Consider the following 26580-nt stretch of genomic DNA (forward strand, 5'->3'; position numbering starts at 1 on the left):
TGGGCGACAGAGCAAGACTCAGTCTCAAACAAACAAACAAACAAACAAGCCCTGTGAGGCATGTGTAGGAGGGAGGCCAGGCCTCTGGTTCTGCTGTCCTCTCCATCACCAGCACCATCACCTCCATTTTGTTCACCCAGCCCCATGGATACAAAAACTCTGCCATGTATTTAGAATAAGAAAGGTAGTAAGACTACGAAGACTTTGTCTCTTGGGCCCCTATTCCTTACACCTCCCCATACTCCCTCTTCAATGTGTTCCACTATCTATTCATCTAACAGCCTGATTACAACTCCCTGGGTGCTCTCCAAGTAAGAGGGGTATTTAGGGTTTTGCTGAGGGCAGGGGTGATGCCTAAATGGGTGGATGGACAAACTGACAAAGCAACAGACGAAAGGAAACATTCCAAAACCTTATTTAACAGAACTTTCTTCATGACACCTCTCGGAATGTAAACAGAGCTTGGTGTAAAGAAGATCAATCCAATGGCTAAAGATTTCTATGACTGCGTAAGGCAGTTTGACACCCACCCATCCCTAACAGATTTTCCTAAAACTCTGTGGAACAACCAAGGAGAAGGCATATTCCTCCCTTTCCAAAGGTGGGCAATGTGCCTCTTCCTGGTAGGTTATTTTACAGCAGGGCCCCTGAAAGCAGCAGCCTCCCCGTCAGCCATTTTGGCATGAGCAGTTACAGCTGCACACTTTGCAACTTGTCCCGCCTTGAGTCTGATGTCAGAAGAGCATGTCAGTCCACTTCCACTTCAGAGAGGGTTGGTGGTGTCTGGCAGCCCTGCTGTCCAAGGTTCTATCCTTTGATCACAGCAATTGGTCTCAGTTTAATGGCTTTCTTGCTGATTCCAGCATCATGGCAGGTATTCACCACATCTGTCACATTCTTATAGGACTCAGGAGCCTGCAGGAGAGGAATTAAAACATTGTACCGGTCCACTGAAAATACAGTTTCTACAAGCACCAAACTTCACTTGTGATGAAATAAATGCACACTAAAATAACAGAGTGAGGTTTTTTTGCCTATCAAATTAGCAAAAATTTAAAAAAGGAGTAAGCCTGATGTTGGTCAGTGCTGATTTCCAAAACACTTTCATCTAGTTTTATTTTTTTTCTGTATTTTTTCAAAATGTCTCTAAAGAATATGTATTACTTGTACGACTAGGAAATGCAGTAAATGTAAGTAAATAAAACCCACACCAGAACCTGATTGGAAGGAACGGCACCAAACCATCATATGTTAGTGGTAATTATCTCTTGATGGTAGAAATTACTGGCGATTTTAATTTTCTTTCTTTATATATTTCTGCAGTTACCAAAATTTCTGGAATGAACATGTAGTACCTTCACAGTAAGTTATAAAATTCATATACGTATAAAACAAAGTAAAACTGAGTGCACGTGTATATGTGGGTATATATGTGTACCTACACTCACACACAATTTATTTCTCTGACTTTCCAGCAACATTCCCACCCTTCCATCCTACCCACATGGCCTTGCCACCATTAGCACTAATCTCATCACACACTCACTTTATCTTCATGCCTGTCAATACAAGCTTAGGCCATCCATGCAGATTCCCGTACGGTTCTGTACATAATATCTTTTTCTATCCCATCTCCCATTCCCTTCCAGTTTCTGAAACTTTCCCACTGTGGCCTCTGGAACTCCTTCCAGAAGGAGCAAAATTCCCTCCTTCCCTTCTTCTTTGAATGTTCCCTTCACCTTCTTGTTTTACTGAAACATGGATCTTTCCCAAGGATATCACTTTCATCTCCAGCTTTCTGAATGGTGGCTGTTGTTTTCCCCAAATCAGGTCATTCCATTGGTCCCAGAAGTGGGACAGGTGCGCTCCTGGCTTTCATGGTTGTTTCTATTCTCCCGTTCTCCCTAGGCACTCCTAGTTATGAATCTTGCAGTCATTACATCGTACCACAAACTATCTTTGGCTGTAGTTACATGCAGGAACCTGAATCACTCCCCGGCATTACTTGGCCATTTCTAGCTCCTGGAAATCAGATAAAATTTCCACTGGCCCAATGACTATCTCTCCCCTAGATGAGTATTTCACACCTTTTCTCAGATCCTCACTCTCACTTGCTGACCTTACTATGTAATACACTGAAAAAAATAGAAGCAGCCAGAACATTCACAAACACGCTAACCTTATCTTCCCCACATATCTGTAGCTATACCTTCTCTTTTATTTTTTTACTCTGTCGCCCAAGGTTGAGTCCAGTGGCACAATCATAGCTCACTGAGACTACAGGCATGTGCCACTGTGCCTAATTTTTTTTATTTTTGTAGAGATGGGGTCTTGCTTTGTAGTCCAGGCTGGTCTCAAACTCCCAGCTTTAAGCGATCCTCTCACCTCAGCCTCCCAAAAGTGCTGGGATTACAGGTGTGAGGCACTGTGCTCAGCTTCTTCTCTCCTTTTATAAAGGATGAATTGTCTGTGCTCCTAGCAAAGACCAACCTCATCCACCTGTACATCGGACTCTATCTCCTCTCATCTATTCAAGGACACTTCTCCAGCAATTTCCTCCCTCTTTTCTGCATCATTAATTTCTCTTGTAGATTCTTCTCATCAACATGCAAACACGTTTGTCAGATGACGTCACTATTCTGCTCAAAATCCTCCAAGGTTTTTCCATTTTAATCAGAGTAAAAGCAAAAGTTCAAATGCTCTGGCGCCCCCTACCTCTCTGACCTCATGCCCTCTGGCTTGCTCTTGTCATGCCTGGCCTCCTTGCTGTTTCTTGAACACTCCTGCATAACTTCGGCTCACAGATTGTGGGCTTGCTGTTCTCTCTGCCTCGAAAGCTCACCTCCAGATGCCCAGATATCCTGTTTCCTCTCTCTCTTCAGGTCTTTGCTCTATTGTCACCTCACTGAAGTCTTCTCCGACTACCTGTTTAAAACTGTACCCATCCCCACCTTTCCTTAGCCCTTTTCCCTACTTCATTTTTATTTCATAGAACTTGTATGGTCATTAACACACTGTATGTTTTATTATTTGGAAAGTTCCACAACGAAGGGATTCATGTTTCTTTTGTTCACTGCAGTATCTGTAGCACACAGAACAGTACCTAACTATAGCAGATGCTTAGTAAGTGTTAGCTGAATAAGTGAGTGAAACAATCATGTGTAGCAGGTGAAAAAACAAAACCAAAAAACCAAAAATCCAAATGTTAACTGTAGTTATTTCTGGCTGATTGAATTCTAAATGTTTTGTTTTCTCCTTGGTATTTTCCAAATCTTTATTTTTTTTTTTTTTTGAGACGGAGTCTCGCTCTGTTGCCCAGGCTGGAGTGCAGTGGCACGATCTTGGCTCACTGCAAGCTCCGCCTCCCATGCTCAGGCCATTCTCCTGCCTCAGCCTCCCGAGTAGCTGGGACTACAGGCACCCGCCACCATGCCCGGCTAATTTTTTGTGTTTCTAGTAGAGACGGGGTTTCACCATGTTAGCCAGGATGGTCTCGATCACCTCACCTCATGATCCGCCCGCCTTGGCCTCCCAAAATGCTGGGATTACAGGCGTGAGCCATTGCACCCGGCCAGTATTTTCCAAATCTTTTAAATTAAACATGTATTCTTAAGATCAGGGGAAAAATGAATCGCTATTTAAAAAAAAAAAGTCTTTGTCATACTCTGACTCAGTAATTCCACTTTTTTTCCTTATTTTTTTTTTTTTAGCGATAGGGTCTTGCTTTGCACCCAGTCTGGACAATCACATAGCTCACTGTAACCTCAAGGTCCCGGGCTCAAGCAATCCTCCAGCTTCAGTCTCCTGAGTTGCTAGGACTACACCTGGCTAATCTTTGCCCAGACCAATCTTGAACTCCTGGCCTCAAGAGATCTTCTTGCATTGGGCTCCCAAAGTACTGGGATTATAGGCACGAGCCACTATGTAATTCCACTTTTGAGACTTTGTTCTAATTACTAAAACAACTGGAAAAAAGCTTCATGCATGAAGATACTCATTACAATTTAATTTATAGTAGCAAAAATTTTGAAGCTACTTAAATGTCTACTACAGGCAGAAAGTAAGGTACTCAGCTGGTGGAATATTCAGCAATGATTTTAAAAAGTGACATGAACAATTTTATAATAATGTGCTAAATTTTAAAAATAACTACAAAATGTTTCTTAACCATAATTATGACTAGCTTTAAAAAAAGCATGTAGGAAAAATCTATGACAATAAGTTTTTTTTTTTTTTTTTTTGAGACAGAGTCTTGCTTTGTCATCTAGGCTGGAGTGCAGTGGTGTGATCCTGGCTCACTGCAACCTCTGCCTCCTGGGTTCAAGTGATTTTCCTGTCTCAGCCTCCTGAGTAGCTGCGATTACAGGCGTCCACCCCCAGGCCTAGCTAATTTTTGTATTTTTAGTAGGGGTTTTGCCATGTTGATCAGGCTGGTCTCAAACTCCTGACCTCATGTGATCTGCCCACCTCGGCCTCCCAAAATGCTGTGATTACAGGCGTGAGCCACCACGCCCGGCCAACAATAGTAAATATTCTAAAAGATAAGGTAATAACTTGTGTCAGGGCATTGAGTTTTTGGATGACTGTTTTTCTTTTCTCTTAAATCATTAAGTAATGAATTATATTGCTTTTAATTTAAATATGTACATATGTGTACACATATATACAGAATTTAAACAAAATCTGTTCTTCTGTGAATCAAATAAAACTTTCTCCAAACATTTATGCCTTCCTTTTTCAAGTTTGCTTGCAAATTGAAACCTAAGTATACAATTGTGCAAAAGCAAGAATCAGCTCAAACTACTCTTGAAAAGCTTAGTATGTAGATGGAGACTATAAATGAACAGTAAAAATCATTCTTAAGGACTTGGCTCGTAATTTCAACCAAAAGAAATGAAAACATAAAACTGAAATAAGCTAAACCAAGGAAGATAAGCCAAAATTGAGGTCATAAAAAACAAATAACCCTAACAATTTGTTAGTAATACCCTAAATTGCTATCTCTGTAGACTGGCATAAATTACAAATGGGGAACAATAAATATTCATGTATTTATCAAAATTTCACTTACCTCTTCCATAACCAGTTTGGGTGAGGCAACACGGATTGCAATTCCCATATCTGCCAATTTGTCTAGGACATCCTGGAAATCTAAATTACGTCGAGATTTTGCTCGGGACAATGCACGGCCCTAGAATGGGAAAGGAATGAACTTCACTTTAAACCCTAAGATTATATGCCCTTTCCTTGATTTTTCTCTTACACTAAAAAGGAGCTTAAAAAAAAAAAAAACATCTTTTTCTACTTTATCAAACTGGTAACAGGCCTTTTAAACCTCATCATATCCTTTTAGATTTTGGACCAGAGAATTCTTTGTTGGGAGGCTGTCCTCTGCAGGGTATTCAGCAGCGCAGCGCAGGGTATTCAGCAGCATACCTGGCCTCTAAGACCCACTAAATGCCAATAGCAACTCCCACTAAACCACGACAATAAAAAAAGCCTCCAGAAATTGCCAATGTCCCCATGGCAGCAGGGGGATCGCCTCTGTTGAAAACCACTGGGTTAAAATTAGGAGTTGGGAGGCAGCTAGAAATTAGAAACAATCAGAAAAAAAAGGAGGATTAAATACATTTGTGAAGGTCTGTCCTAGGAGAAGGTATTCTAGACAGTTTCTCTTTCCCATTTCAACACTGGCTCGACACTCTGGATGGCTTAGAAAAGGGGCTGGCAAACTAGAGTGTATGGGCCAAATCTGGCGCACCACCTGCTTTTTAAAATAAACTATTTTGTTTTTTTGAGAAAGGGTCTCCCTCTGTCACCCAGACTGGGGTGAAGTGACATAATCATAGCTCACTGCAGCCTTAATCTCCTGGGCTCAAGCAATCCTCCTGCCTTAGCCTCCTGAGTAGCTATGACTACAGGTGTGCCACCACACCCAGCTAATTAAAAAAGTTTTTGTGGAGACAGTGTCTTGCTAATGTTGCCCAGTCTAGTCTTGAATTCCTGGCTTCAAGTGCTCCTCCTGCCCTGGCCTTCCAAAGTGCTGTAATTACAGGTGTGAGCAACCATGCCTGGCCTAAAATAGTTCTATCAGAACACAGCATTGCCCATTTAAACAGTACTTAAGGTTGCTTCTGCACTGTAATGGCATAGCTGAAGAGCTGGTACACAGACTATCTGGTCCCAAAAGCCTAAAATATTTATGGTCTGGCCCTTTATGGGAAGAGTTTACTGACCCCTGGGCTTAGAAGATGAGAGACAGTGTTTTGAAATGGGTGTGTGTGTAGACTGTACATGGGCTCTAATTTGCAAACACGGCCTATCCTTCCAATCCTGAGTGGACCTACACAATAGGAAAGGGCAAATTAAACAAATAAGCAGGTCCAGCCAATCGCTGAGATAAACTGTGATATTTGCATCAGTTAAAGTTCCATCACTTATAAACCAGTTACAGTTAGCTCAGCTAGTGTGACAATTTCCCAGTCTGGATTTTCTGGACTTGCAGAGATAAGAAACAGTCCCCAACCCTACCAGATCTCACTAAGGCAGAGATACTAGGTGACCCCAGTCAGTTCACTAAATAGTATACATTATGGGGAACAATTTGAAGCACAAGACATGATAGACCCAAGTCTCAACTCTGTTAATGTTCAATCGGCTACATTTACCAGTCAAAATGGAAAACCATAGCTAAACTGAAGAGAGCATTTCTAAGGAAGTTCCTGTTTCCTTACCGCTCCATGACAGGTTGTCCCAAAGGTCTCAGTCATGCCCTGTTCAGTGCCAGTAAGAACGTAACTACAGGTTCCCATGGTGCCACCAATGAGCACTGGCTGTCCAGTGAGCTGAGGATGCACATAAATCAAACATGTTAAAATTCAGAAAAGCATAAGCTTTTTAATGCATAAAATTTAAATTTTCTCTTGCACTGTAGGATTGTGGGAGAAACCCAGACTTTTTTTTTTTTTTTTTTTGAGATAGAGTCTTGCTCTGTTGCCCAGGCTGGAGTGCAGTGGCGGGATCTCGGCTCACTGCAAGCTCTGCCTCCTGGGTTCACGCCATTCTCTTGCCTCAGCCTCCCGAGTTGCTGGGACTACAGGCACCTGCCCCCACGCCCAGCTAATTTTTTGTATTTTTAGTAGAGGTGGGGTTTCACCATGTTAACCAGGATGGTCTCCATCTCCCGACCTCATGATTCGCCCACCTTGGCCTCCCAAAGTGCTGGGATTACAGGCGTGAGCCACCGCACCTGGCCAGAGAAACCCAGACTTCTAAACACGCGGCTAGTAAACTATATTAAGATAGTACTTTGATTCTTTGATAATTCGGAGGGGAAGGAAGAGGACGAGAGTGAAAATGTGAGGACCAGTAAAAATGCAGAACAGTCAAAATAAGAGCAAAGCAAAATCCAAAAGTGTAGGGAAGTGTTGCTAGAACCACCAGGCTGAGCAAGGTGCTTGTCTTCTCTGTTTCGGGTTTCTCATCTGCAAAAGGAGCGAGCAGACTATGGGGTCTTTTTAACTCCACCACAGCCAGACACCAAGAGGAAGGAAGAATGAAACAGACTGAGTTTACTCTGTCTTCTGTAACTGAGTTACTCCTGTCTTCCACTAGGCCTTAATTCAAAGGCCTCAATTCACGGTAGTGGAGTAAAATACACTTCCTGCAGCACTTGCTAGTCAGCACATGGCATCACTGCAAGCACAAATGATGAGGGGAGGAGTTACTGCTCCTTGGGAATCACCGTTCTCATGAGTGACAGAGTATTTTCTTTTCACAATTGCTGCTTTTCGTTTTAAATGTAATTCACATTTGCAAAGATCTAAATCGTGCCCCCACTGCTTAAAACTACAAACGTAGTGCTACGTACTTGGTAATCAACAGCAATGAGGGGATGGTGAGGAGGGAAAGCGCGGGTGGATCCCTTCCTGTGTACTAACAGTGTCCGTTCCTTTCCGTCCACCACATGCTGCTCCACTTTGGCAATGTTGTGAGAAACATCATAGATCACATGTAGGTCCAAGTCATCAGGGGTTGTGTTGAAGACCTTGGCAAAAGCCTAGGAGAAAACACAGAAGATAAAAGCAGCCAGAACTTCAGGACTTATCTTCAGCTCTCCGTGACTTATCTCACTGGTTTCAGGTAGTCTGTTCTGAAGGGAGTAAAAGATTTAAAAGTTCAAAAGTAGCTGTAAGATTATCTTCATGTAAAGGACAAAAGCTGTCTTTTAGACCACATAGCAAATGCCACCACATCATTTTCATCTTTAGTTGAAAAGCTGCCTGGCTACTTTTGATCCCACCTTTCAAAACTGCTTCTTCCCCAGCCTTCTGAATCTTAGTCAATGGCACTTCTATTCTCTATGCTGTTCAAGACAAATTCTAGGAATAATTTTGATTCTCTTCTCTCATTTCTCATGCCTGATACTCTGATGATTTAGTTTAAGACGACACCAAAACCTTGGACACTTCTCCGGTATTCTGAACGTTAATTATGTGAATTTCCAAAACCAAACACCATAGGCTTTGATTTTGATTGGATTGCACTGTTTTTTTTTTTTTTTTTGGAGACAGGAATCTCACTCTGTCACTCAGGCTGGCGTGCAGTGGCGCGATCTTGGCTCACTGCGAGCTCCACTTTCTGGGTTCACACTATTCTGCTGCCTCAGCCTCTCGAGTAGCTGGGACTACATGCACCCACCACTACACCCAGCTAATTTTTTGTATTTTTAGTAGAGACGTGGTTTCACCGTGTTAGCCAGGATGGTCTAAATCTCCTAACCTCATGATCCACCCCCCTCGGCCTCCCAAAGTGCTGTGATTACAGGTGTGAGCCACCGCGCCCAGCCTGGACTGCACTATGTTTTAAAGCACTTAACATCATCATGAATGACTCGGAACAGAAGAGCAACTTCTACTGTACCTGACGGGTTAAGAAGGTCATGGAAGAGCGGTTGACCCAGGCATAGTTCCCAGCAGCTGCCATTCCCTTCAGATAGTCTTGGCCCTCTGGGGAAGCGATTCGAGCACAAGCCAACTGCCGATCATTGACTATAATCTTGTCTCTCTTCATGGCCTTCTCCATAGCTACCAGCGCATCTGGAACAAGAGCCGCAAAGTCCAAACCAGTTAGCTTTCCCTTAAATGAACAGTTCTGATTTACTGCACAAAGGTAAGCTACATTCAAATTCATTCCACAAAAAAAACAAGTGAAAGCCAACTTTCCCTTTAATGTGTTTCTGAGTTCAACTATTTGCTCAGTCAAGATGTTACTTGAAAATCTTTCAGAGTGCAGTGACAGTTTGTGGGACACAAAGTCAACATTTGCCCTCTAGGAACTTGAAAGAGAATGGGATGTGTAAACAAATAGCCACAATATGGTCTTCATTACTCCTTTCTCAATATGTGATTGCATGGGAATAGTAGTAGTAAAATACATTTTGTTGCCTTCGTGATTAATCAAATCCATGACAAAATGCAGAGAAGTACTCAGGGGAATGTTCTGAAACACTAGTCGACACTTCATACATCTGCTAGATTAAATAGTCTAAAGGGTCAGGCTGGCACAAATTATTAAATTCTCACACAATAAAATGGACTAGAGGCTGATCTGTAACATGAAATTTAAAGCTTAAAACAATTTCCAGGCATCTATGTACCTTTTCATTGATTCACTATTGGAGGCCAAAAGAATGAGGGTCGTGAACAACTCAGTATACCACTGGAGGCTATATGAATAAACAGCAAACTGTTCTTATGAATGCAGGATGTTGGCAAGCTGACAACTGTGTCTGTTGCCCAGAAGGAATGCTGAGGGCAGCCACGCCCCAGGCACAAGTATTGCTTGTGATCAGGCACATGTGAAGCCTGTTAGCAATAATATGAACCTGTGATCAATCAAGCAGCTGACCAATCGTTACCTCCTCTTCCCTGCTCTTTCTACCCAATAAATATGAAGAGCTGTGGAAGCTCAAGGCCCTTGCTCACTAGAAGCAAGAAGCCCCCGACTCCTTCTTTAAAACAGTTTCTTTTGTTTTTTGTTTTCATTTCTGTGTTCATGCCACTTCATTCAGTCCTGTAGTAACCATCACAATTCATAAATTATTTCACACACCCTCCAAACTATCCAAAAGGACCTATCCAGTATTTTGCTGCTTCCTGCTTTTGTTCATGCTGCCTTTGTCACAAATGTCCTTTGTGTGTAATTATCCAAACTGTGAGGCTCAGCTCAATACTGGGTCCATGAAGCCATCCCCAAAATCTTTTTCCTAAATGTGTTTTGTTTGTCTCTCCTATATTATTGATACCTTTTAATATTTATTTTTTCTTTTAAATAGACATGACCTTTACTTCATGAGACAATTTGACTGCAAAGTATCTGCCTATTTCATCAGCAAATCCACCATAACACCTAATGTTGCAGAGCAGGTATATAATACATAATCTGCCAAATGAATGCCTATTTCATAAATTCCACTCTTTACATATTTCTTGCTCTTTCTTGGCCAGATGGTAATTCATAAGAGTAAACATAATGATAACTGCAACTAACATTTATTGAGTGCTTACTAATGTCAAACATTAAGTTCTTTACATATATTATTAACTTTCCATGATAATCCTATATGAAATAACTATTATACTCATTTCTTTAGACAAGAAAGTTATGGTCCAGTAAATTTGTTCAAGTTATTTGATGGTTGAGGACTCAGGATAAAACCCATGCAGTATATTTCAGAGTTTTCACTCTTAAATTTCTATCTGGTTGCCCATAACATGTACATTTTAGCACAAAGTCTAGAATATACCTGTGGCTACTTGGTGGCCCAAGCCTCTGCTTCCACTGTGGATCATCACACACACCTGTCCCTTATGGTCGATGCCCATTTTTTTAGCAGCATACTCATTGAAAATCTCATCCACAACCTGGATTTCTGCATAATGGTTGCCTGCTCCCAGGGTCCCCAACTGCAAATGTAAAAATGTCTGGTAAGATAAGTTTTTATTCCAGGTTTTTTTTTTAAAATCTATTTAAAAACCAAAAAGATAAAAACAAACTAACAACAAAATAACCATACAAATAGTGTTTCAGTAACAAAAAAATTCCTAAGCTATAGAAGTGTTTCATTTACAATATTCTACACAACAAAATAACGTAGACTAGCTCCTGAATTTTGTTATATCATTATATGCTTGCTATACACATATAAAAAACTAACACAGGAACAGAAAACCAAATGCCACATGTTCTCACTCAGAAGTGGGAGCTGAACAATGAGAACACATGGACACAGGGAGGGGAACATCACATACCGGAGCCTGTCGAGGAGTGGGAGGCAAGGGGAGGGAGAGCATTAGGACAAATACCTAATGCACGTGGGGCTTAAAACCTAGATGACGGGTTGATAGGTGCAGCAAACTACCATGGCAAATGTATACCTATGTCACAAACCAGCACATGTATCCCAGAACTTAAAGTAAATAAATTAATTTTTAAAAAAAGCTTCATAAAAAAAATCAAGCTTTTAAATGGTTCATGGGATATTTTAAACATCACAAAAAGTCAAATTTTGGGATAAATGTTGGTAAATGTTGACTCTTAGACAAGGTCCAAGTTCAAGTGATTTTGAAACATCTATGAGTTCATGGACATCCACCATTATCTATAACTGAAAGAACATATACCACAACTAGAGCTAATATTAATAGATGATTTAGAGAACCAGAGAATGTTAGTGCTGGAAGAGTCTTTAGAGGTTGCCTAGTTTTAACCATCCCAGTTTTCCATAAGAAAATGAGATCCAGAGAAGACAGTCTTGCCCACATGTCACACTGAATTAGTGGCAAAGCCTTCACAACTAGCTGTAATTTCAAACATCTAGTATATTCTTATCTCATGGATACCATCTGTAGATTATCAAAATATGTATACATAGAATTTTGAAGTATGAACCTTATAAACATATCTATTTTTCTCCCATTCACTTCTAATTCATTCTTTCTTATTCTATGAACATTTGCAAGCTCCTGATTGCTCCGTCACCCAGGCTAGAGCGCACTGGCGTGATCACAGCTCACTGCAGCCTCAAACTCCTAGGCTCAAGCAGTCCTCCTGTCTTAGCCTTCTGAGTAGCTGGGATTACTTGCATGTGCCACCATGCCTGGCTAATTTTTTTTTTTTTTTTTTTTAGTTTTTATAGAGACTAAGTTTCCTTATGTTGCCCAGGCTGATCTCGAACTCCTGGCCTCAAGCGATCCTTCCTCCTTGGCCTCTCAAAGCTGGTGTGAGCCATTGCATCCAGCCCTGATAGTTTTTTAGAATAAAAATGAAGCATAAACAAATTTGTATTTTTTGATATACCATAAAAAAACCTGGGAATATGTTTGCTAAATGTAAGAAATAGATTTTTTCCCCCAATAAAAACAAAACATGAAAAAAAAAAAAGTAACATGTTGCCCCTCCAAAGTGAGTTACCTGAGGAAGGCCTCTTTTCTTAGCCCTTGCAGAAACCTTATTGGGGTCAGCTTGCAGCATCCTTCCGTACTCCTCGCAGTGCTCCTTGTCTTCAGCCCAGGCATACCCTTCTCTTAAGGACCAGTCCACCCCCATCTCCAAGGCCTCCTCCAAGTCTCTGGGTAAGTATAAAAGGTGCCAGTCATTTCACAGCAAAGGCAGATCAAAACCTAAGGATGACCATATCCTTAAAGGGCAGAGGAAAACTCGACATTTACTATCTCCTTTGTTCCAGGCCTTGAGTCAGATACAAAGTTTAAGCTCTCAGTGACTGGTTTTTTAAGGAATGCAGTCATAAAAATAATTGCAATATAAAATGGTAAATGCGCTATTAGACATCATTATAGTTCTACTTGACATTTATACTGCTCCTTATTAATTTTCAAATCTTTTTTATGTTCAGTTTTGCCTCTCTGATCCTGAATTCCATGAGGTAGTGATTAAGCAGACAAAAAAAAAAACAACTACAACAACTTTGTAACCTTCATCAGCTATCACTCTCTAACCACTAATTCGACCAGGTACACACCTTAATCATTTATGAATTACGGTCAAATAAATGAAGGTATCTAGAATTCCTCAGGCAACACAGGTTAAATTTTAAGCTCTTTTCCCATCCTCACAGAAGTTCTGAGTGCCTTACTGCACCTCCATGTTGAAGCTGAGGTACACGTACATTAAACCCTTAGAGGGAACAAGCTTTAACCTTTATCCAAGGTCCAGCTCTCTTCTAAAACACTGCCAGGAAAAACTACACTTTTCAATGTTCTCTCCCCACTACCACAGATGACAGCCCATTTCAATATTATTATTTCATTTTGTTATTATTTTTTACTGCTCCTTGCAGAGCAGGGTCACCCCATAGGCAGTGTAGCCCCATTTCAGTATTATTAGGACAAAATTCCTATCTAAAATGTTTATAAAGATGTTCAGAATTTGTGTGTTCCACATACGCTTTTCAAATTGGGGCTGCATGTCAGGGATCACGTGAAATCACAGACCACACATCTTCCAAGTATATTGATTTTACTTAGGTTTTTTTTGTTTGTTTGGTTGGGGGAGTTAAATAACATTACAAGTAACAGCTAAAAATATTTTTTCTATTAATTATAATGCAAAGTTCACATAAATTTGAAGGATAAAGTAAAACATTAAAGAAACATAGCTAGCACACTATTCTGCTACTGAAGTACTCTGCAAAGTTTAGGGTGCACTGCTTTGCACAAGCTATGACATGGTAAAATCTATGGCCATCTGAGAGATACACTGTAGCATTATATTTAATCCTCTACTTACCAAAGAACACATCCAGTGCTATCATTCAAAGAGGAAGGTTGGGGTTAAACAGGCTTAATGACAAAAGGCAGTAGGATTCAGAATATAGCTTCTGAAGTCAAAGGATCTTTGGTTTGAATCCTGATATCACCTACTAACTTTTTTGTTTTTTTAAATTGAGACAGGATCACTCTGTTGCCCACGCTGGGGTGCAGTACTGAGATCTCAGCACACTGCCGCCTTGAACTCCTGGCCTCTCAAGGGATTCTCCTGCTTCAGCCTCCTGAGTACGTGGGACTGCAGTCACAAGCCATCACGCCTAGTTAATTTTTTTGTTTTTTTAGAGACGAGATCTATGTTGCCTAGGTTCATCTTTTACTCCTGGACTCAAGTGATCCTCCTGCCTTGGCCTCCCAAAGTGTTGGGATTCTGTAAACCCAACCACACCTGGCACTAAGCTTATTACCTCTCTAAACCTCAGCTTTCTTTCTTGTAAGTTAGGGAAGATAATAGGGTTATTGTCTGGATGAAATGATATGATGCTCAGCACCTTACATATAGAAAGTGCTCAATAAACATTGGTGGATATGATGTTATTATAACTACTACTCTATGTCAAAGGCTGTTATAACATCGGTTGACTAATGTCTCCAATAAATGGGCTGAACCTCATGCTTAAAAAAACAATTCTTACTACTTCCTGAGAAGTAAGGGAACAATCTTCATCTCTCAAGTGTACTGCACTGGAAAGGAAGCTGGAGGTCATGTGGTTATCATCCCTCCCATACCATGTACTGGAAACGTGTGCTCTTACTTGGCATTCATTGGGATGACACCTTTTGATCCCACCCCAACAGGAATGTGGTCAAACATAGCTTGGGCAAGTTGCTCCTTCACAGGTTGGACATCACTTTCATCTAAATTGGTTCTTAGCAAGCGGACACCACAGTTGATGTCAAACCCGACACCACCTACAAAATAGAGAAAAGTTAGCAAAACCAGCTGGTAAGGCACTGTTACCTGCAGTTTCTCGCCATTAATATAGGACTATAAAGATACCCATTATTTTAAAGATAACTGTGTTTTAAAGTAGAAAACAAAGTGGTTCTCTGCTGGGTAAAACTTGATGACACCAAGATAATCTAAAGTGACATACACACTAAAGGCACTTTATGGACCAGGGAGGCAGCAATGAACATTGAGTAACATGTAAAACAGAGATCAAAATATGCCTCTCTTTTTTTCTTGACCACTGTTCTCAGAGGTTCATGAATTTTTTCAGTCTTTTCAAATAACCCAACTTTTGCCTTTCTTGGTCCTTTCTATCATATATCTTTACCTTTCATTAATTTTACTCCTAATTATTTCCATCTTTCTACTTTTTTAGGGTATAATTTGTTGTTCTTTCTTTAGCTTTCTAGGGTCACTGATATTCCAGCCTTTCTTCTTTCCCAATTTGTGCATTTAAGGCTGCATGTTTCCATTCAAAAAGGACATCAACAGTAACCTCAAAATTTTAGACATAAGTACTTTTTTTCATTTTTATTTTTGAGACGGAGTCTCACTCTGTCACCCAGGCTAGAGTACAGTGGCACAATCTCAGCTCACTGCAACCTCCGCCTCCTGCATTCAAGCGATTCTCCTGCCTCAGCCTCCCAAGTAGCTGGGATTACAGGTGTGCACTACCACACCCAGCTAATTTTTTTTATTTTTAGTAGAGACGGGGTTTCACCATGTTGGCCAGGATGGTCTCGAGCTCCTGACCTCATGATCCACCCACCTCAGCCTCCCAAAGTGCTGGGATTACAGGCGTGAGCCACCACGCCTGGCTGACTTTTGTTTTTTTGAGACAAGGTCTTGTTCTGTCACCCAGACTGAAGTGCAATGGAGTAATCAAGGCTCACAGCAGCCTCGACTTCCCAGCTCAAGCAATCCTCTCACCTCAGTCTCCTCAGTAGCTGGGACTACAGGTGTGTGCCACACCTGGCTAACTTTTGTATTATTTGTAGGGATGGGGTTTCACCATGTTTCCTAGGCCAGTCTCAAAACTCCTGGGCTCAAGTGATCCTCCTGCCTTGGCCTCCCAAAATGCTGGAATTATAGGTATGAGCCACTGCATCCGGCCCATAAGTATTTTTTAAATCATTTTCCCCCCAGCTTGAGAGGTGACTGGCAAATAAATGGCAAATAAAAACTTTATATATTTAGGTGTACACAATGTACATTTACATTGTGAAATAATTATCACAATCAAGCTAATTAACATATTTATGATCTCACAGTTACCTCCCCTTCTGTTTTTCTGGTGAGAACATTTAAGATTTATTTTCTTAGAAAATGTCAAGTACACAATAAATTATTTTAGAGACAGGGTCTTGCTCTGTTGCCCAGGCTAGGTCATAGCTCACTGAAGCCTCCAACTCCTGGGCTCAAGCTAACCTCCCACCTCAGCCTCTCAATTGCCTGGGACTACAGGTATTAGGCTGGTGCAAAAGTAATTGTGGTTTTTGCCATTAAAAGTAATACAATAAAACACAATGCATTATTATTAACTACAGTCACTACGTTATACATTAGATTTCCAGAACTCATTCATCTTTAAACTGAAATTCTGTATACTCTGACTAACATCCACCCTGTTGGCACCATTCTACTCTCTCTGTGAGTTTAACATTTTTTAGATTGCACATATGGGCAAAATCATGTAGTATTTTCCTTTCTGTGTCTGGCCTATTTCTCAGCATATCCTCTGGTTTCATCCATGCTGTAGTAAATGGCAGGATTCCCTGTCTTTTCCCTTCAATTTTAAAAGATTGCTTTCTTTCTTTATTAAGGTTGAATGCATTCAGGCTGTTTCCATATCTTGGCTACTGTGAACAATGCTACAATGAACATGGGAGGGCAGGTATCTCTTTGGATACTGATTTCATTTCCTTTGGATATACACCCAGTGATGCAATTGCTGGATCTTACAGTAATTCTATTTTCGATTTTTTGAGGAATCTCCATACTGTTTACCATGATGGCTGTGCCAATTTACACTCCCTCCAATAGCATACAAGGGTTTCCTTTACTCAACTCAATGTCAATTTTTAGACATAAGTATTTTCTACTTACATTAGTTATTTTCTCATTTCCATAGTTTTGTTTTTGACTCATGGGTTATTTAAGAGCATACTACTTAATTTCCAAATATATGGATTTTCTTTTTTGAGATCACACCAGCCTAGAGTGCAGTGGTGTGATCATAGCTCACTGCAGCCTCAACTTCCTGGGCTCAGCTGGTTCTCTGGATTCAGCCTTCCGAGTAGCTAGAACTACAGATGTGCGCCACCATACCCAGCTATTTTAAAACTTTTTGTAGAGATGGGGGTCTCCCTATGTTGTGCAGGCTGGTTTCAAACTTCTGGTCTTATGTGATCCTCCTGCTTTGGCCTCCCAAAGTTTTTCTAGTTTTTTTGTTTGTTTTTGAGACAGAGTCTCACTCTGTCGCCCAGGCTGGACTGCAGTGGTGTGATCTCAGCTCACGGCAACCTCTGCCTCCTGGGCCCAAGTGATCCTCCTACCTTGGCCCTCCCAAGTAGCTGGCACTACAGGCGCACACCCCCATGCCTGGGTAACTTTTTGTATTTTTTTTTTTTTTTTTTTTTAAGAGATGGGGTTTTGTCATGTTGCCCCTGGCTGGTCTCAAACTCCTGAGCTCAAGCCATCCGCCCACCTTGGCCTCCCAAAGTGCTAGGTCTAGTTTTTATTTAAACCATTTCTAATTTAATTCCACTGTGGTCAGAAAATATCCTCTTACATGAGTGGGTTCTTTAGTATGGTCCAGAGACCCTGGGGTGGGGGTGAGGGGGAAGACCATTTCAGGCTGTCAGATTCATTTTATAATACTCAGACATTATTTGTCTATTTTATTCATATTCTCCCATGACTGTACAGTGAGATTTCTCAAAAGCTATGTAACATAACATCTTTGTTCTAATGGATGAGACATGTACTTATATATTCTTGTCTTTAAAAAATGTGTTTTAATTTCTAATAAGGTAAACATTGATAAGAGTCTGAGATCAATCCTCAATAATTTTTACTAAAGTGGTCCCCAGTGCAAAAAGTTTGAGAACTGCTGGTCTATATGATTTCAATGCTTTGAAATTTGATGCCTGCTTTACGGCTCAGCATGTGGTCAGTTTTGGTAAACTGTGTGCATTTGAAAAAAAATGTATACTCTGCACTGCTTGGCTGTACCACAATGCAAGTGCACATACACACACCCAACCACACATGTATATTAGAGGTCACATGTCAAGTTTGTTATTGGATCATTCAAATCATGTATATTCTTACTGACTGAAATTTGCAGTCACCTCGAAACAGCCCTACATGTAGGGCTCACATATCTGGAACTTTTTCTTTTCCTCTAGATCTCGACCTCGCAAATTCTTACTGCCTTAGCAAAGTTTCTGTGCCTTCAAACAGATTTAAGAAAAAATTTTTTTACCCAGCCTTTCTCATAATTTTCAGCAGGGGATTGGTCTGAAACAACCTAGTCCACCACTGCTAGAAACAGAACTCTCGAAATGTCATTTAAACTTCATTTCTAAATTCACACTCTTTAACAGTAAAGATACTGCTTCTGATATAGAATGTTCATTGAAAGCACCCCATAACCACAGCAGAAGGCATGTGCAACCTTCTGTATATTCAATGTTATCATTGAATAACAATGATATTACTGAATGTGTTCTACGTGCTTAGCACTATTCTAAATATTTTACACAGCTGAACTCATCTAATCTACTAATACTGTGTGGTCATTAACATTATTAGACATGATCTGTCCACGAGGCAACTGAGTTACGAAGATAAAAAAAAAAAATTGCCACTTTGTTTTATAGCCAAAGTCTGAATACCATGATGTTTGGTAGGAGCCTCCCAAAATTTTCAATAAAAATATGCTTTGCTTGAAGTTGTAATAGCCCCTCAGTATCCACAAGCAACACTTCCAGTAAATATCAAAGAAAAATGACAGAACGTGATGAGACTGAGTCGTGCACATGGAGAGAAGTGCTCTGTTTCACAAAGGCTACGGTCCATGAGAGAAGCTACACGTTTTTTTGAGACAGAGTCTTGCTCTGTCACCAGGCTGGAGTACAGTGGCACGAATTTGGCTCACTGCAACCTCTGCCTCCCAGGTTCAAGTGATTCTCCTGCCTCAGCCTCCCAAGTAGCTGGGATTACAGGTGCGCGTCACCACCCCCCAGCTAATTTTTCTATTTTTAATAGAGACAGGGTTTCACCATGTTGGCCAAGACGGTTTTGATCTCTTGACCTCGTGATGCACCCGCCTCGGCCTCCCAAAGTGCTGGGATTACAGACGTGAGCCACCGTGCCCGGCCAATGCTACACACTTAACAGCAGATGTCCACAGTGATCTTACCCGGGGATACTACTGCTTCAGGGTCATTCATATCAAAGGCTGCCATGTTCCCAATAGCAAACCCATATCCTGAATGGACATCAGGAAGCCCAATAGATCGCTGAAAGAGAATTAGAAAATGAAATATAAGTGTCTTGACCTGCTACCCTGGTTGCCCTGATGGACCTGACACTGACTCTCAAACAGGTTGCAGGCTGAAGCTTTCCCTAAATCAAGACTGTGTTTTCACAAAATCTTCTCTATGCATGGAAATCGTAAGAACTCCTAATCACAAAGCTAAATACAATGAGAAAAAAACTTTTTTATAAGATCTGAATGTTAATTAAGGAAATACAAAACAGAAAAGCCTCAACATAACATGATATAGGAGTAACACATAATAAGTTTAATGTACTACTACATTTCAAAAATAATCTTAAGACACTGACAAACTGTCAGGTTAAGAAGAGGAAAATAACTGATTTATATAGGACATTAGTTTAAGTAATCACAGCCAAATGTAATCCATTTGATGGTATAAATACTGTAGACTTCCTACATGTGGAGCCTAGAAAAGGACTCTGACCCAGGAAGAATGCAGGTCAAACACAGCATATATGGAGACACCCAGACACTAACAACTTCCTTATATACACATGCCATACCATTTCATTCCCTCTACCAAGTGCCCAACATGGTAACTGGCATAAAGAAGACCTCAAAAATGTCTGCCGAATTCAACATCTACCTCTAATGATAGAATATGAATGTTAGATTGTGGTGGGGGCTATGCGGTCCTCTCTTCCTCCCCCTCAGTGCTAACCCTTAAACTTCTTGCCATTTCTTCTTCAGTGATCCTCTGCATAGGAAGTGAAACTTACAACCAAGTGAAACTTACAATGAAACTTACATTGAAACAGCCAAGTGAAACTTACAATGAAACTTACATTGAAACAGCCAAGTGAAACTTACAATGAAACTTACAATGGTGGTGCACGGATCCAGGAATAATGGTGTTACCACGATAAAGAAACAAAACAGAAAAACTACTTCAAAGGTTCTTTAACACTTACAGATTCTAGCCAAAGGCATCCAGAAACTGAAATGCCAGGTGCACGGATCCAGGAATAATGATGTTACCACGATAAAGAAACAAAACACAAAAACTACTTCAAAGGTTCTTTAACACTTACAGATTCTAGCCAAAGGCATCCAGAAACTGAAATGCCAGGTGCACGGATCCAGGAATAATGATGTTACCATGATAAAGAAATAAAACACAAAAACTACTTCAAAGGTTCTTTAACACTTACAGATTCTAGCCAAAGGCATCCAGAAACTGAAATGCCATCCACATTCAATTATTTCTTTAGGTCCATGGTTATTTCCTTTTATTTTTTATTTTTAGGGACAGGGTCTCACTGCGTCGTCCATGCTAAAAGTGCAGTGGCATGATCATGGCTCAATGCAGTGTGGAACTCTGGACTCAAGCGATCCTCCCACTCAGCATTCTGAGTAGCTGGGACTACAAGCATGTGACATCACACCTAATTTTTTTGATATAGACAGAGTCTTGCCATGTTGCCCAGACTAGTCTTGAATTCCTGGGCTCATGCAATCCTTCCATCTTGGTCTCTCAAAGTGTTATGGGTGGCATGAGCCACTGAGCCTGGCTTCATGGTTATGTCTGGCTGTCCAAAGGTCATTATCTAAATGACACCACTATCAGGCATGGCCATTCATCCATTCAATGGACTTTAAGAAATCTAAATGATTAAAGCTCTGAACTCTGACTCACATGAACAATTCCAGGCAGGGCTGCCACGTTGCCAATCTGTTTCATGGCTGGCAGGAAGCCACCAACACCTGAAGACAAAAACTGGGTATTAGAAAAGATAACACACTTGATTTTTAGCATGAATTATACTCATGTTTTTAGACTGTGTAACATGAAGAAGTAGTCATCAGGGCTACTAAGACAACAAAGCCTAGAAGGATGTTTGAGATGCAAGATGGAAGGGAGCTCCTTTTAGAGTTACTGTAAGTATTGCATGAGATAATCTATGCAAAGCACCTAGTAAAATGCCTGGAATATAGTAAGTGCAAAACAAATGGTAGGTCACTTGCTATTATTGTTCAAGGTTAGCTTAAAAACAAGTTCTACCCAGCTTCAAATTCCAGATGGAGCTTCAAATCCGTTCTATAACGCCAACTGGCTGACAATGTGATCACAAATAAGTTCTTTTGGTCTTACTTTAAGTTGTAATCACTCCTTGACAATATTTCAAAATTATAATCATTTGAGTTACCACTTTTTCAGGCCACAAGGAAGGCACTACCATACTAACACAAGTGAAACTCTAATGTACTTACCACCACCTCGACAGGCATTCCTTAATTCCTCAAACATCAATTTCTCCAGAGCATCATTCACATAGAAAACACCTTCAACCTAGTACCAAAGAAAGTGAAAAGCAATGTCTGAGTACATGCACACCAACTGTAGGCACTGGACAGAATACACTGTATGCAATATTTACTGTGCTTTACTCTTTACCAAACACTTTCATATTACCTTAAGCACGCAGAAAACTTGCTATCAAAGACTACGAGCTGCTCCCATCATCAAATATGCCTTAAGAAAAATTTTGCAATGTTCATGAATTGTTTTTATTCTCATACCCTCAAAACCACATTTAAGAATTCAACAGATTAAGCATCTTTTTGTGTGATAAAGAAAAATCTTCCAACTATACTCTCACAAAGCCCAAAGGTCTTAATCCTCAAGCTTCAAAAATATCAATGGTTTTTTGAAAATTAAAAAAAAAAGCAGATGAATCAAAAACTCAAATTCTAAACATAAAACAATCATCTAACCTAGTATGTTTATTCTGTGTTTAAGCCAATAGCAAATTACACTTTATTGTGCACCAGTGGTGACTTACAAATCTCTAGTTAGGTAAATACGGAGAAGGAAAATTTTTTTTTTTTTTTTGAGACGGAGTCTTGCTCTGTCGTACTCCGGGCTGGAGTGCAGTGGCGCGATCTCGGCTCACTGCAAGCTCCGCCTCCCGGGTTCATGCCATTCTCCTGCCTCAGCCTCTCCGAGTAGCTGGGACTACAGGCGCCCGCCACCGCGCCCGGCTAATTTTTTTTATTTTTAGTAGAGACAGGGTTTCATCGTGGTCTCGATCTCCTGACCTCGTGATCCGCCCGCCTCGGCCTCCCAAAGTGCTGGGATTACCAAGTATGAGCCACCGCGCCCGGCCGGAGAAGAAAAATTTAACATGCAGCTACGTAGTTGTGTGCTCAGTTCTAAAAGCTATATAATTTTTTTAAAAATCTATATAATTTTAAAGCTTGACAATAGAGGTGGCACACAAAAGGCAATGGACGACATACTTATGTAACACTAAAGAGCAGAACATTTTTATCACAGGTCAAGTATTTTGAAAGAGCTGTCCAGTAATGGAGAACCAAAGATTTAACACTTAATCAACTGAATGTAGTTTTTATCAGAAAGATGACTTCATGACCATTGCATAAATAACAATTTAATACCCACTGATAGAAAATGTTTCCAGTACAATTTCTTAAGGGTCACATTTATTAATTCACCAAACATTAACTGAGGATTTACTATGCATGAAGCACTGTCCTGGGCACTAGGGGAGATACAAAGAATATGGTAAGATCTTCCTTTCAAGGAGCTCCCAGTACACAATACAGCTCTTATATTCTTTTTTTTTTTGAGACTGAGTCTTGCTCTGTTGCCCAGGCTGGAGAACAGTGGCATGATCTCGGCTCACTGCAAGCTCTGCCTCCTGGGTTCACGGCATTCTCCAGCCTCAGCCTCCCGAGTAGGTGGGACTACAGGCGCCTGCCACCACGCCCAGCTAATTTTTTGTATATTTAGTTAGAGACGGGGTTTCACGTGTTGGCCAGGACGGTCTCGATCTCCTGATGTCATGATCCGCCCATCTAAGCCTCCTAAAGCACTAGGATTACAGGCGTGAGCCACCGCACCCAGCCAATACAGCCCTTATATTCTGATAAGAATATCAGAATGCAATGACGCAAGTGCCATAACATTAAGTACACAGTGCTATGGAAGAATCTGATGAGGACGTGCCTCAACAGTCTAGGGAGCTGGGAGAGGTTTCACAGAGATCCTGCAGAGCTGGCTCTTTGAAGACAAGAGACATCACTAGCAGCAGAACATTTAGGAGCTAAACGCAAAAATGACGTAAAGATGGGAGGGGAGTGTTTTAAGGGAACAAAGAGAAATTTTTAGTCCAACATGTGGGTCTTGGGGGAGAAATGGAGATTTAGTAACAGATGATTATCCGTGTGAAATTCACTGCTCCCATAAGGATGGAAGCACAATTCATGCTTAGAAGTCAACAGCGTTTTAAGAGCAATGCATCAACATTCCAAGTCTCTATTCCCAAAGGAAAGGTGGTAGTAAAGTGCTGTATACATACTTAAACCAGAACTGCCTAGCAAAATTAGACTTGCCCCGAGATAGAATGAGCAGCAGTGTGTGCATCAAAGGCTGAGTCAGAATACCTGCCAGACAATGACAGTCTGTGTTATTAGATCCTACAGATGATCATGTCATGGTGTTGTCTTTTTTTTTTTTTTTTTTTTGAGACTCACTCTGTCACCCAGGCTGGAGTGCAGTTTAGAATGATCACGGGTCACTGCAGCCACAATCTCCCAGGCTCAAGCGATCCCCCTGCCTCAGCCTCCTGAGTAGCTGTGGTGCACACCACCCCGCCTGGCTAATTAAATTTTTTTTTGTAGAGACAGGGTCCCACTATATTGCCGAGGCAGGTCTCCAAAGTCCTAGGCACAAAGGATCTTCCCGCCTTGGCCTCCCAAAGCGTTGGGATTACAGGCCATGAACCACTGCGCTCCCCCTATGTTAGATTTTCTATTCTTTCCTGCCGGGTACCGGTTTCCACACAAAGAAAGCGGCCAAACAGCAAACAGAACACAGATTTATCCCTGTGCGCTTTTTCTTCCCTCAGTGTAAGTGACTTGCCAACAAGGGAAACTCAATAAGCTTTGATTCTGAATAAAAGAATGGAGTGGCTATTGGGAGCTGTTTACCAAGATGGGAGACGAGACGGTAAACCTTTGAAGCATTTACTTGGCACCTTCAGGGATTTCAAAAATTATTTAAAAATACGTTGCAAAACTTCACAAACGTTTTCTTTTTTCACATTAATAAAGATATGAGCACAGATGGTGATGAAGGCCGAGAGATACAGAGCCCAGGCTTTCAAACTATCTGATGATCCTGAGCCCTCAAGTCTCCATCTGGGACGTCAAAGTAGTAAACCGGACATCAATTCCTGGCTGAGCCTCTTCCTAAGTGGGTAGAGAAAGCTATGTCACCGACAGATCCTCGAGGTCCTTCTGTGAAGTGAATATTAAAATCAAACAGGCCCTGCCCCGCGCTACTGCAAGAAATGACATCGCTTTATTAAAAACCAACATGGGATACTGAATGCTGAAAACCTGGTTTAGTGAACAAAGATTTGTAAACGTTATATAAATAACCAGCATGACTCAGAGGAGGTGAATTCCAGTCCCAGCAAATGAACCCGGGGCTGGCTGTTCCACCCTGGAAAAGATCACTCAAGTTTCTGCGAACGTAAAACAGCTCACGATGCGTTTATGAGACTGATCTGTGAAAATGCTTTGGAAACCCCAATTTCGTATTTATTTAGATTCCCCATATCCACCGCGCTTAGCTTGTCCTCCTGGTTCGGGGACCTCTTCTGGCGGGAGGTGGTGCTGGAACAGGTTGGGCGGCCCCAGCACCGTGAGGGGAGAAGGAAGGGATGAGGGAAACTCTGCAAGGGGCCGGGGCGGAGCCAGTGGTCGGGGGAGGTCCAGAGGGCGGGGTGGACGCCCGCCGGGCCGGGGACGGAGCCCGGAAGGCCCCGCCATTTGCTCTCCTGCCTTACCTGCATGTTGGGGACGAAGCCCTTCTTGATCCTCCAGCAGTTTTTATTGATCTTCTCCAAGAACTGCAGCTCATCATTATAGCTGCGACTCATGGTGGCGACAACTGTAGCAAAAACTCCCGGCTCCGCTTTGAAGAGCGGCTGCCGCGTCGTCCGGCTTCCCAGCGCACCGCCTTCCAAGAACCAAAGCGCAGGCGCGACCAGCGCCGCAGCAGGATGAGCAACGGCAAGCGCCGAGGCTCGAAACTCTTCAGGCCAATGTCTTTCCTCTGGTTAAGTTGTACTGTCCTGTAGTGTATAACTTTGGGATTTTTATTAGTCGATTTCCTCTAAGCTACAGCTAAGCGAAATCCAGAAGTTTAAAGTATAATCTAGTTATCTTTTGTTTGGGAAATGCTTTTCAGCAGCTTATGAAAACACCTTGGGTCTGGGTCAGGTCCGGTGCATTGGCTTGGAGTTTACACCCTCAGCTGGGAGGGGGAAAAGATATGCCAGCAGCTGAGAAAGAAAAACCTGTTTGAGTAAATACTATAGCTGAACATTTATGTTTCAGAATGAATCTGGATATACATCAAATAACTTTTTTGGTCAGAAAGGAGCATCCCAAAGAATGAAGCATGGCAGCTTATCATTTATTCTAACAAACACATGTGGGTGCATCTATTATGGCCAGACATGTACTACAAAATGATCAAATCACAGCCCTTATGGATCGCCAAAACTCCCCAGTCCGGCCTCCTTTGATGATCAAGACCTCTTTAATCATGCTTTTATATGCCGTGTCTCTTGTTCATAGTGGTAAGTGAGCTTTAAGTGATTTCAGTTTCGAGTTAGGCCTCATGTCAACAACTACAACTTTGGGATTATAAAGACTTGCAAGATTCAATTTCTATCTGTGCCATTTACTGGCTTGGTGTGATTAACCCCTCCTATCTCTGTTGCATCATCTCTAAAATGGGATCATAATTCTTTCTTGAGTAGAAGGCTAAATGAAGTGACACTGGAGGTGTAATCAGCACGGGGCTTGGCACACGGCAAGCACTCTATAAACAGCTCTCCTCTTTCCATTCCCCCACTAGACTGTAAGTGCTGCAAAAAAACAGTATGTAGTTTCCATTCATTTATTGCATTATCCACACTGGTTCCGCTTTTCTTCTCTTCTGCCCCAATTTCTCCCCATTGATTAGGTGCTCTGGCACATTAATATCATTCTCAATTATGAATTGTCTGAGTTTAGTACTCTGCACTGCCATGTCATTGAATCTGTGGTGGGTGAAAAATCCTAAAGCTTGAAGTGATGCAACTTTTAGAGTTTCCTGTGGTTACCCTGTTTCTTCTTGGAAAGATTTCAGAGGTAAATAATTCTCTTTTAAAATCAAGCCTTGACGTCTGTACAAC

General features: G+C 41.3%; 1 protein-coding gene and 1 long non-coding RNA gene across 2 annotated transcripts; one reads left to right on the forward strand and one right to left on the reverse strand.

The window, feature by feature from the left end:
* Window positions 1–397: 397 nt before the first annotated feature.
* Window positions 398–25366, reverse strand: RTCB (RNA 2',3'-cyclic phosphate and 5'-OH ligase). Its single transcript, XM_032139961.2, has 12 exons — window positions 25183–25366; window positions 21578–21656; window positions 21003–21070; window positions 19226–19325; window positions 14603–14759; window positions 12475–12631; window positions 10808–10967; window positions 8923–9098; window positions 7871–8059; window positions 6735–6845; window positions 5072–5191; window positions 398–915 (listed from the first exon to the last, which is right to left on the reverse strand). Exons 1-12 carry the CDS (start codon window positions 25273–25275, stop codon window positions 808–810), a joined length of 1518 nt encoding a protein of 505 aa, XP_031995852.1. The 5' UTR covers window positions 25276–25366; the 3' UTR covers window positions 398–807.
* LOC131382003 (uncharacterized) lies at window positions 23315–24771 on the forward strand. The gene is made up of 3 exons (XR_009211137.1): window positions 23315–23450; window positions 24238–24338; window positions 24443–24771. It is a non-coding gene; the product is annotated as an uncharacterized LOC131382003 (long non-coding RNA).
* Window positions 25367–26580: the final 1214 nt, after the last annotated feature.

Source organism: Hylobates moloch, unplaced genomic scaffold (assembly GCF_009828535.3).
Source record: "Hylobates moloch isolate HMO894 unplaced genomic scaffold, HMol_V3 SCAFFOLD_19, whole genome shotgun sequence".
Lineage (NCBI taxonomy): Eukaryota > Metazoa > Chordata > Mammalia > Primates > Hylobatidae > Hylobates > Hylobates moloch.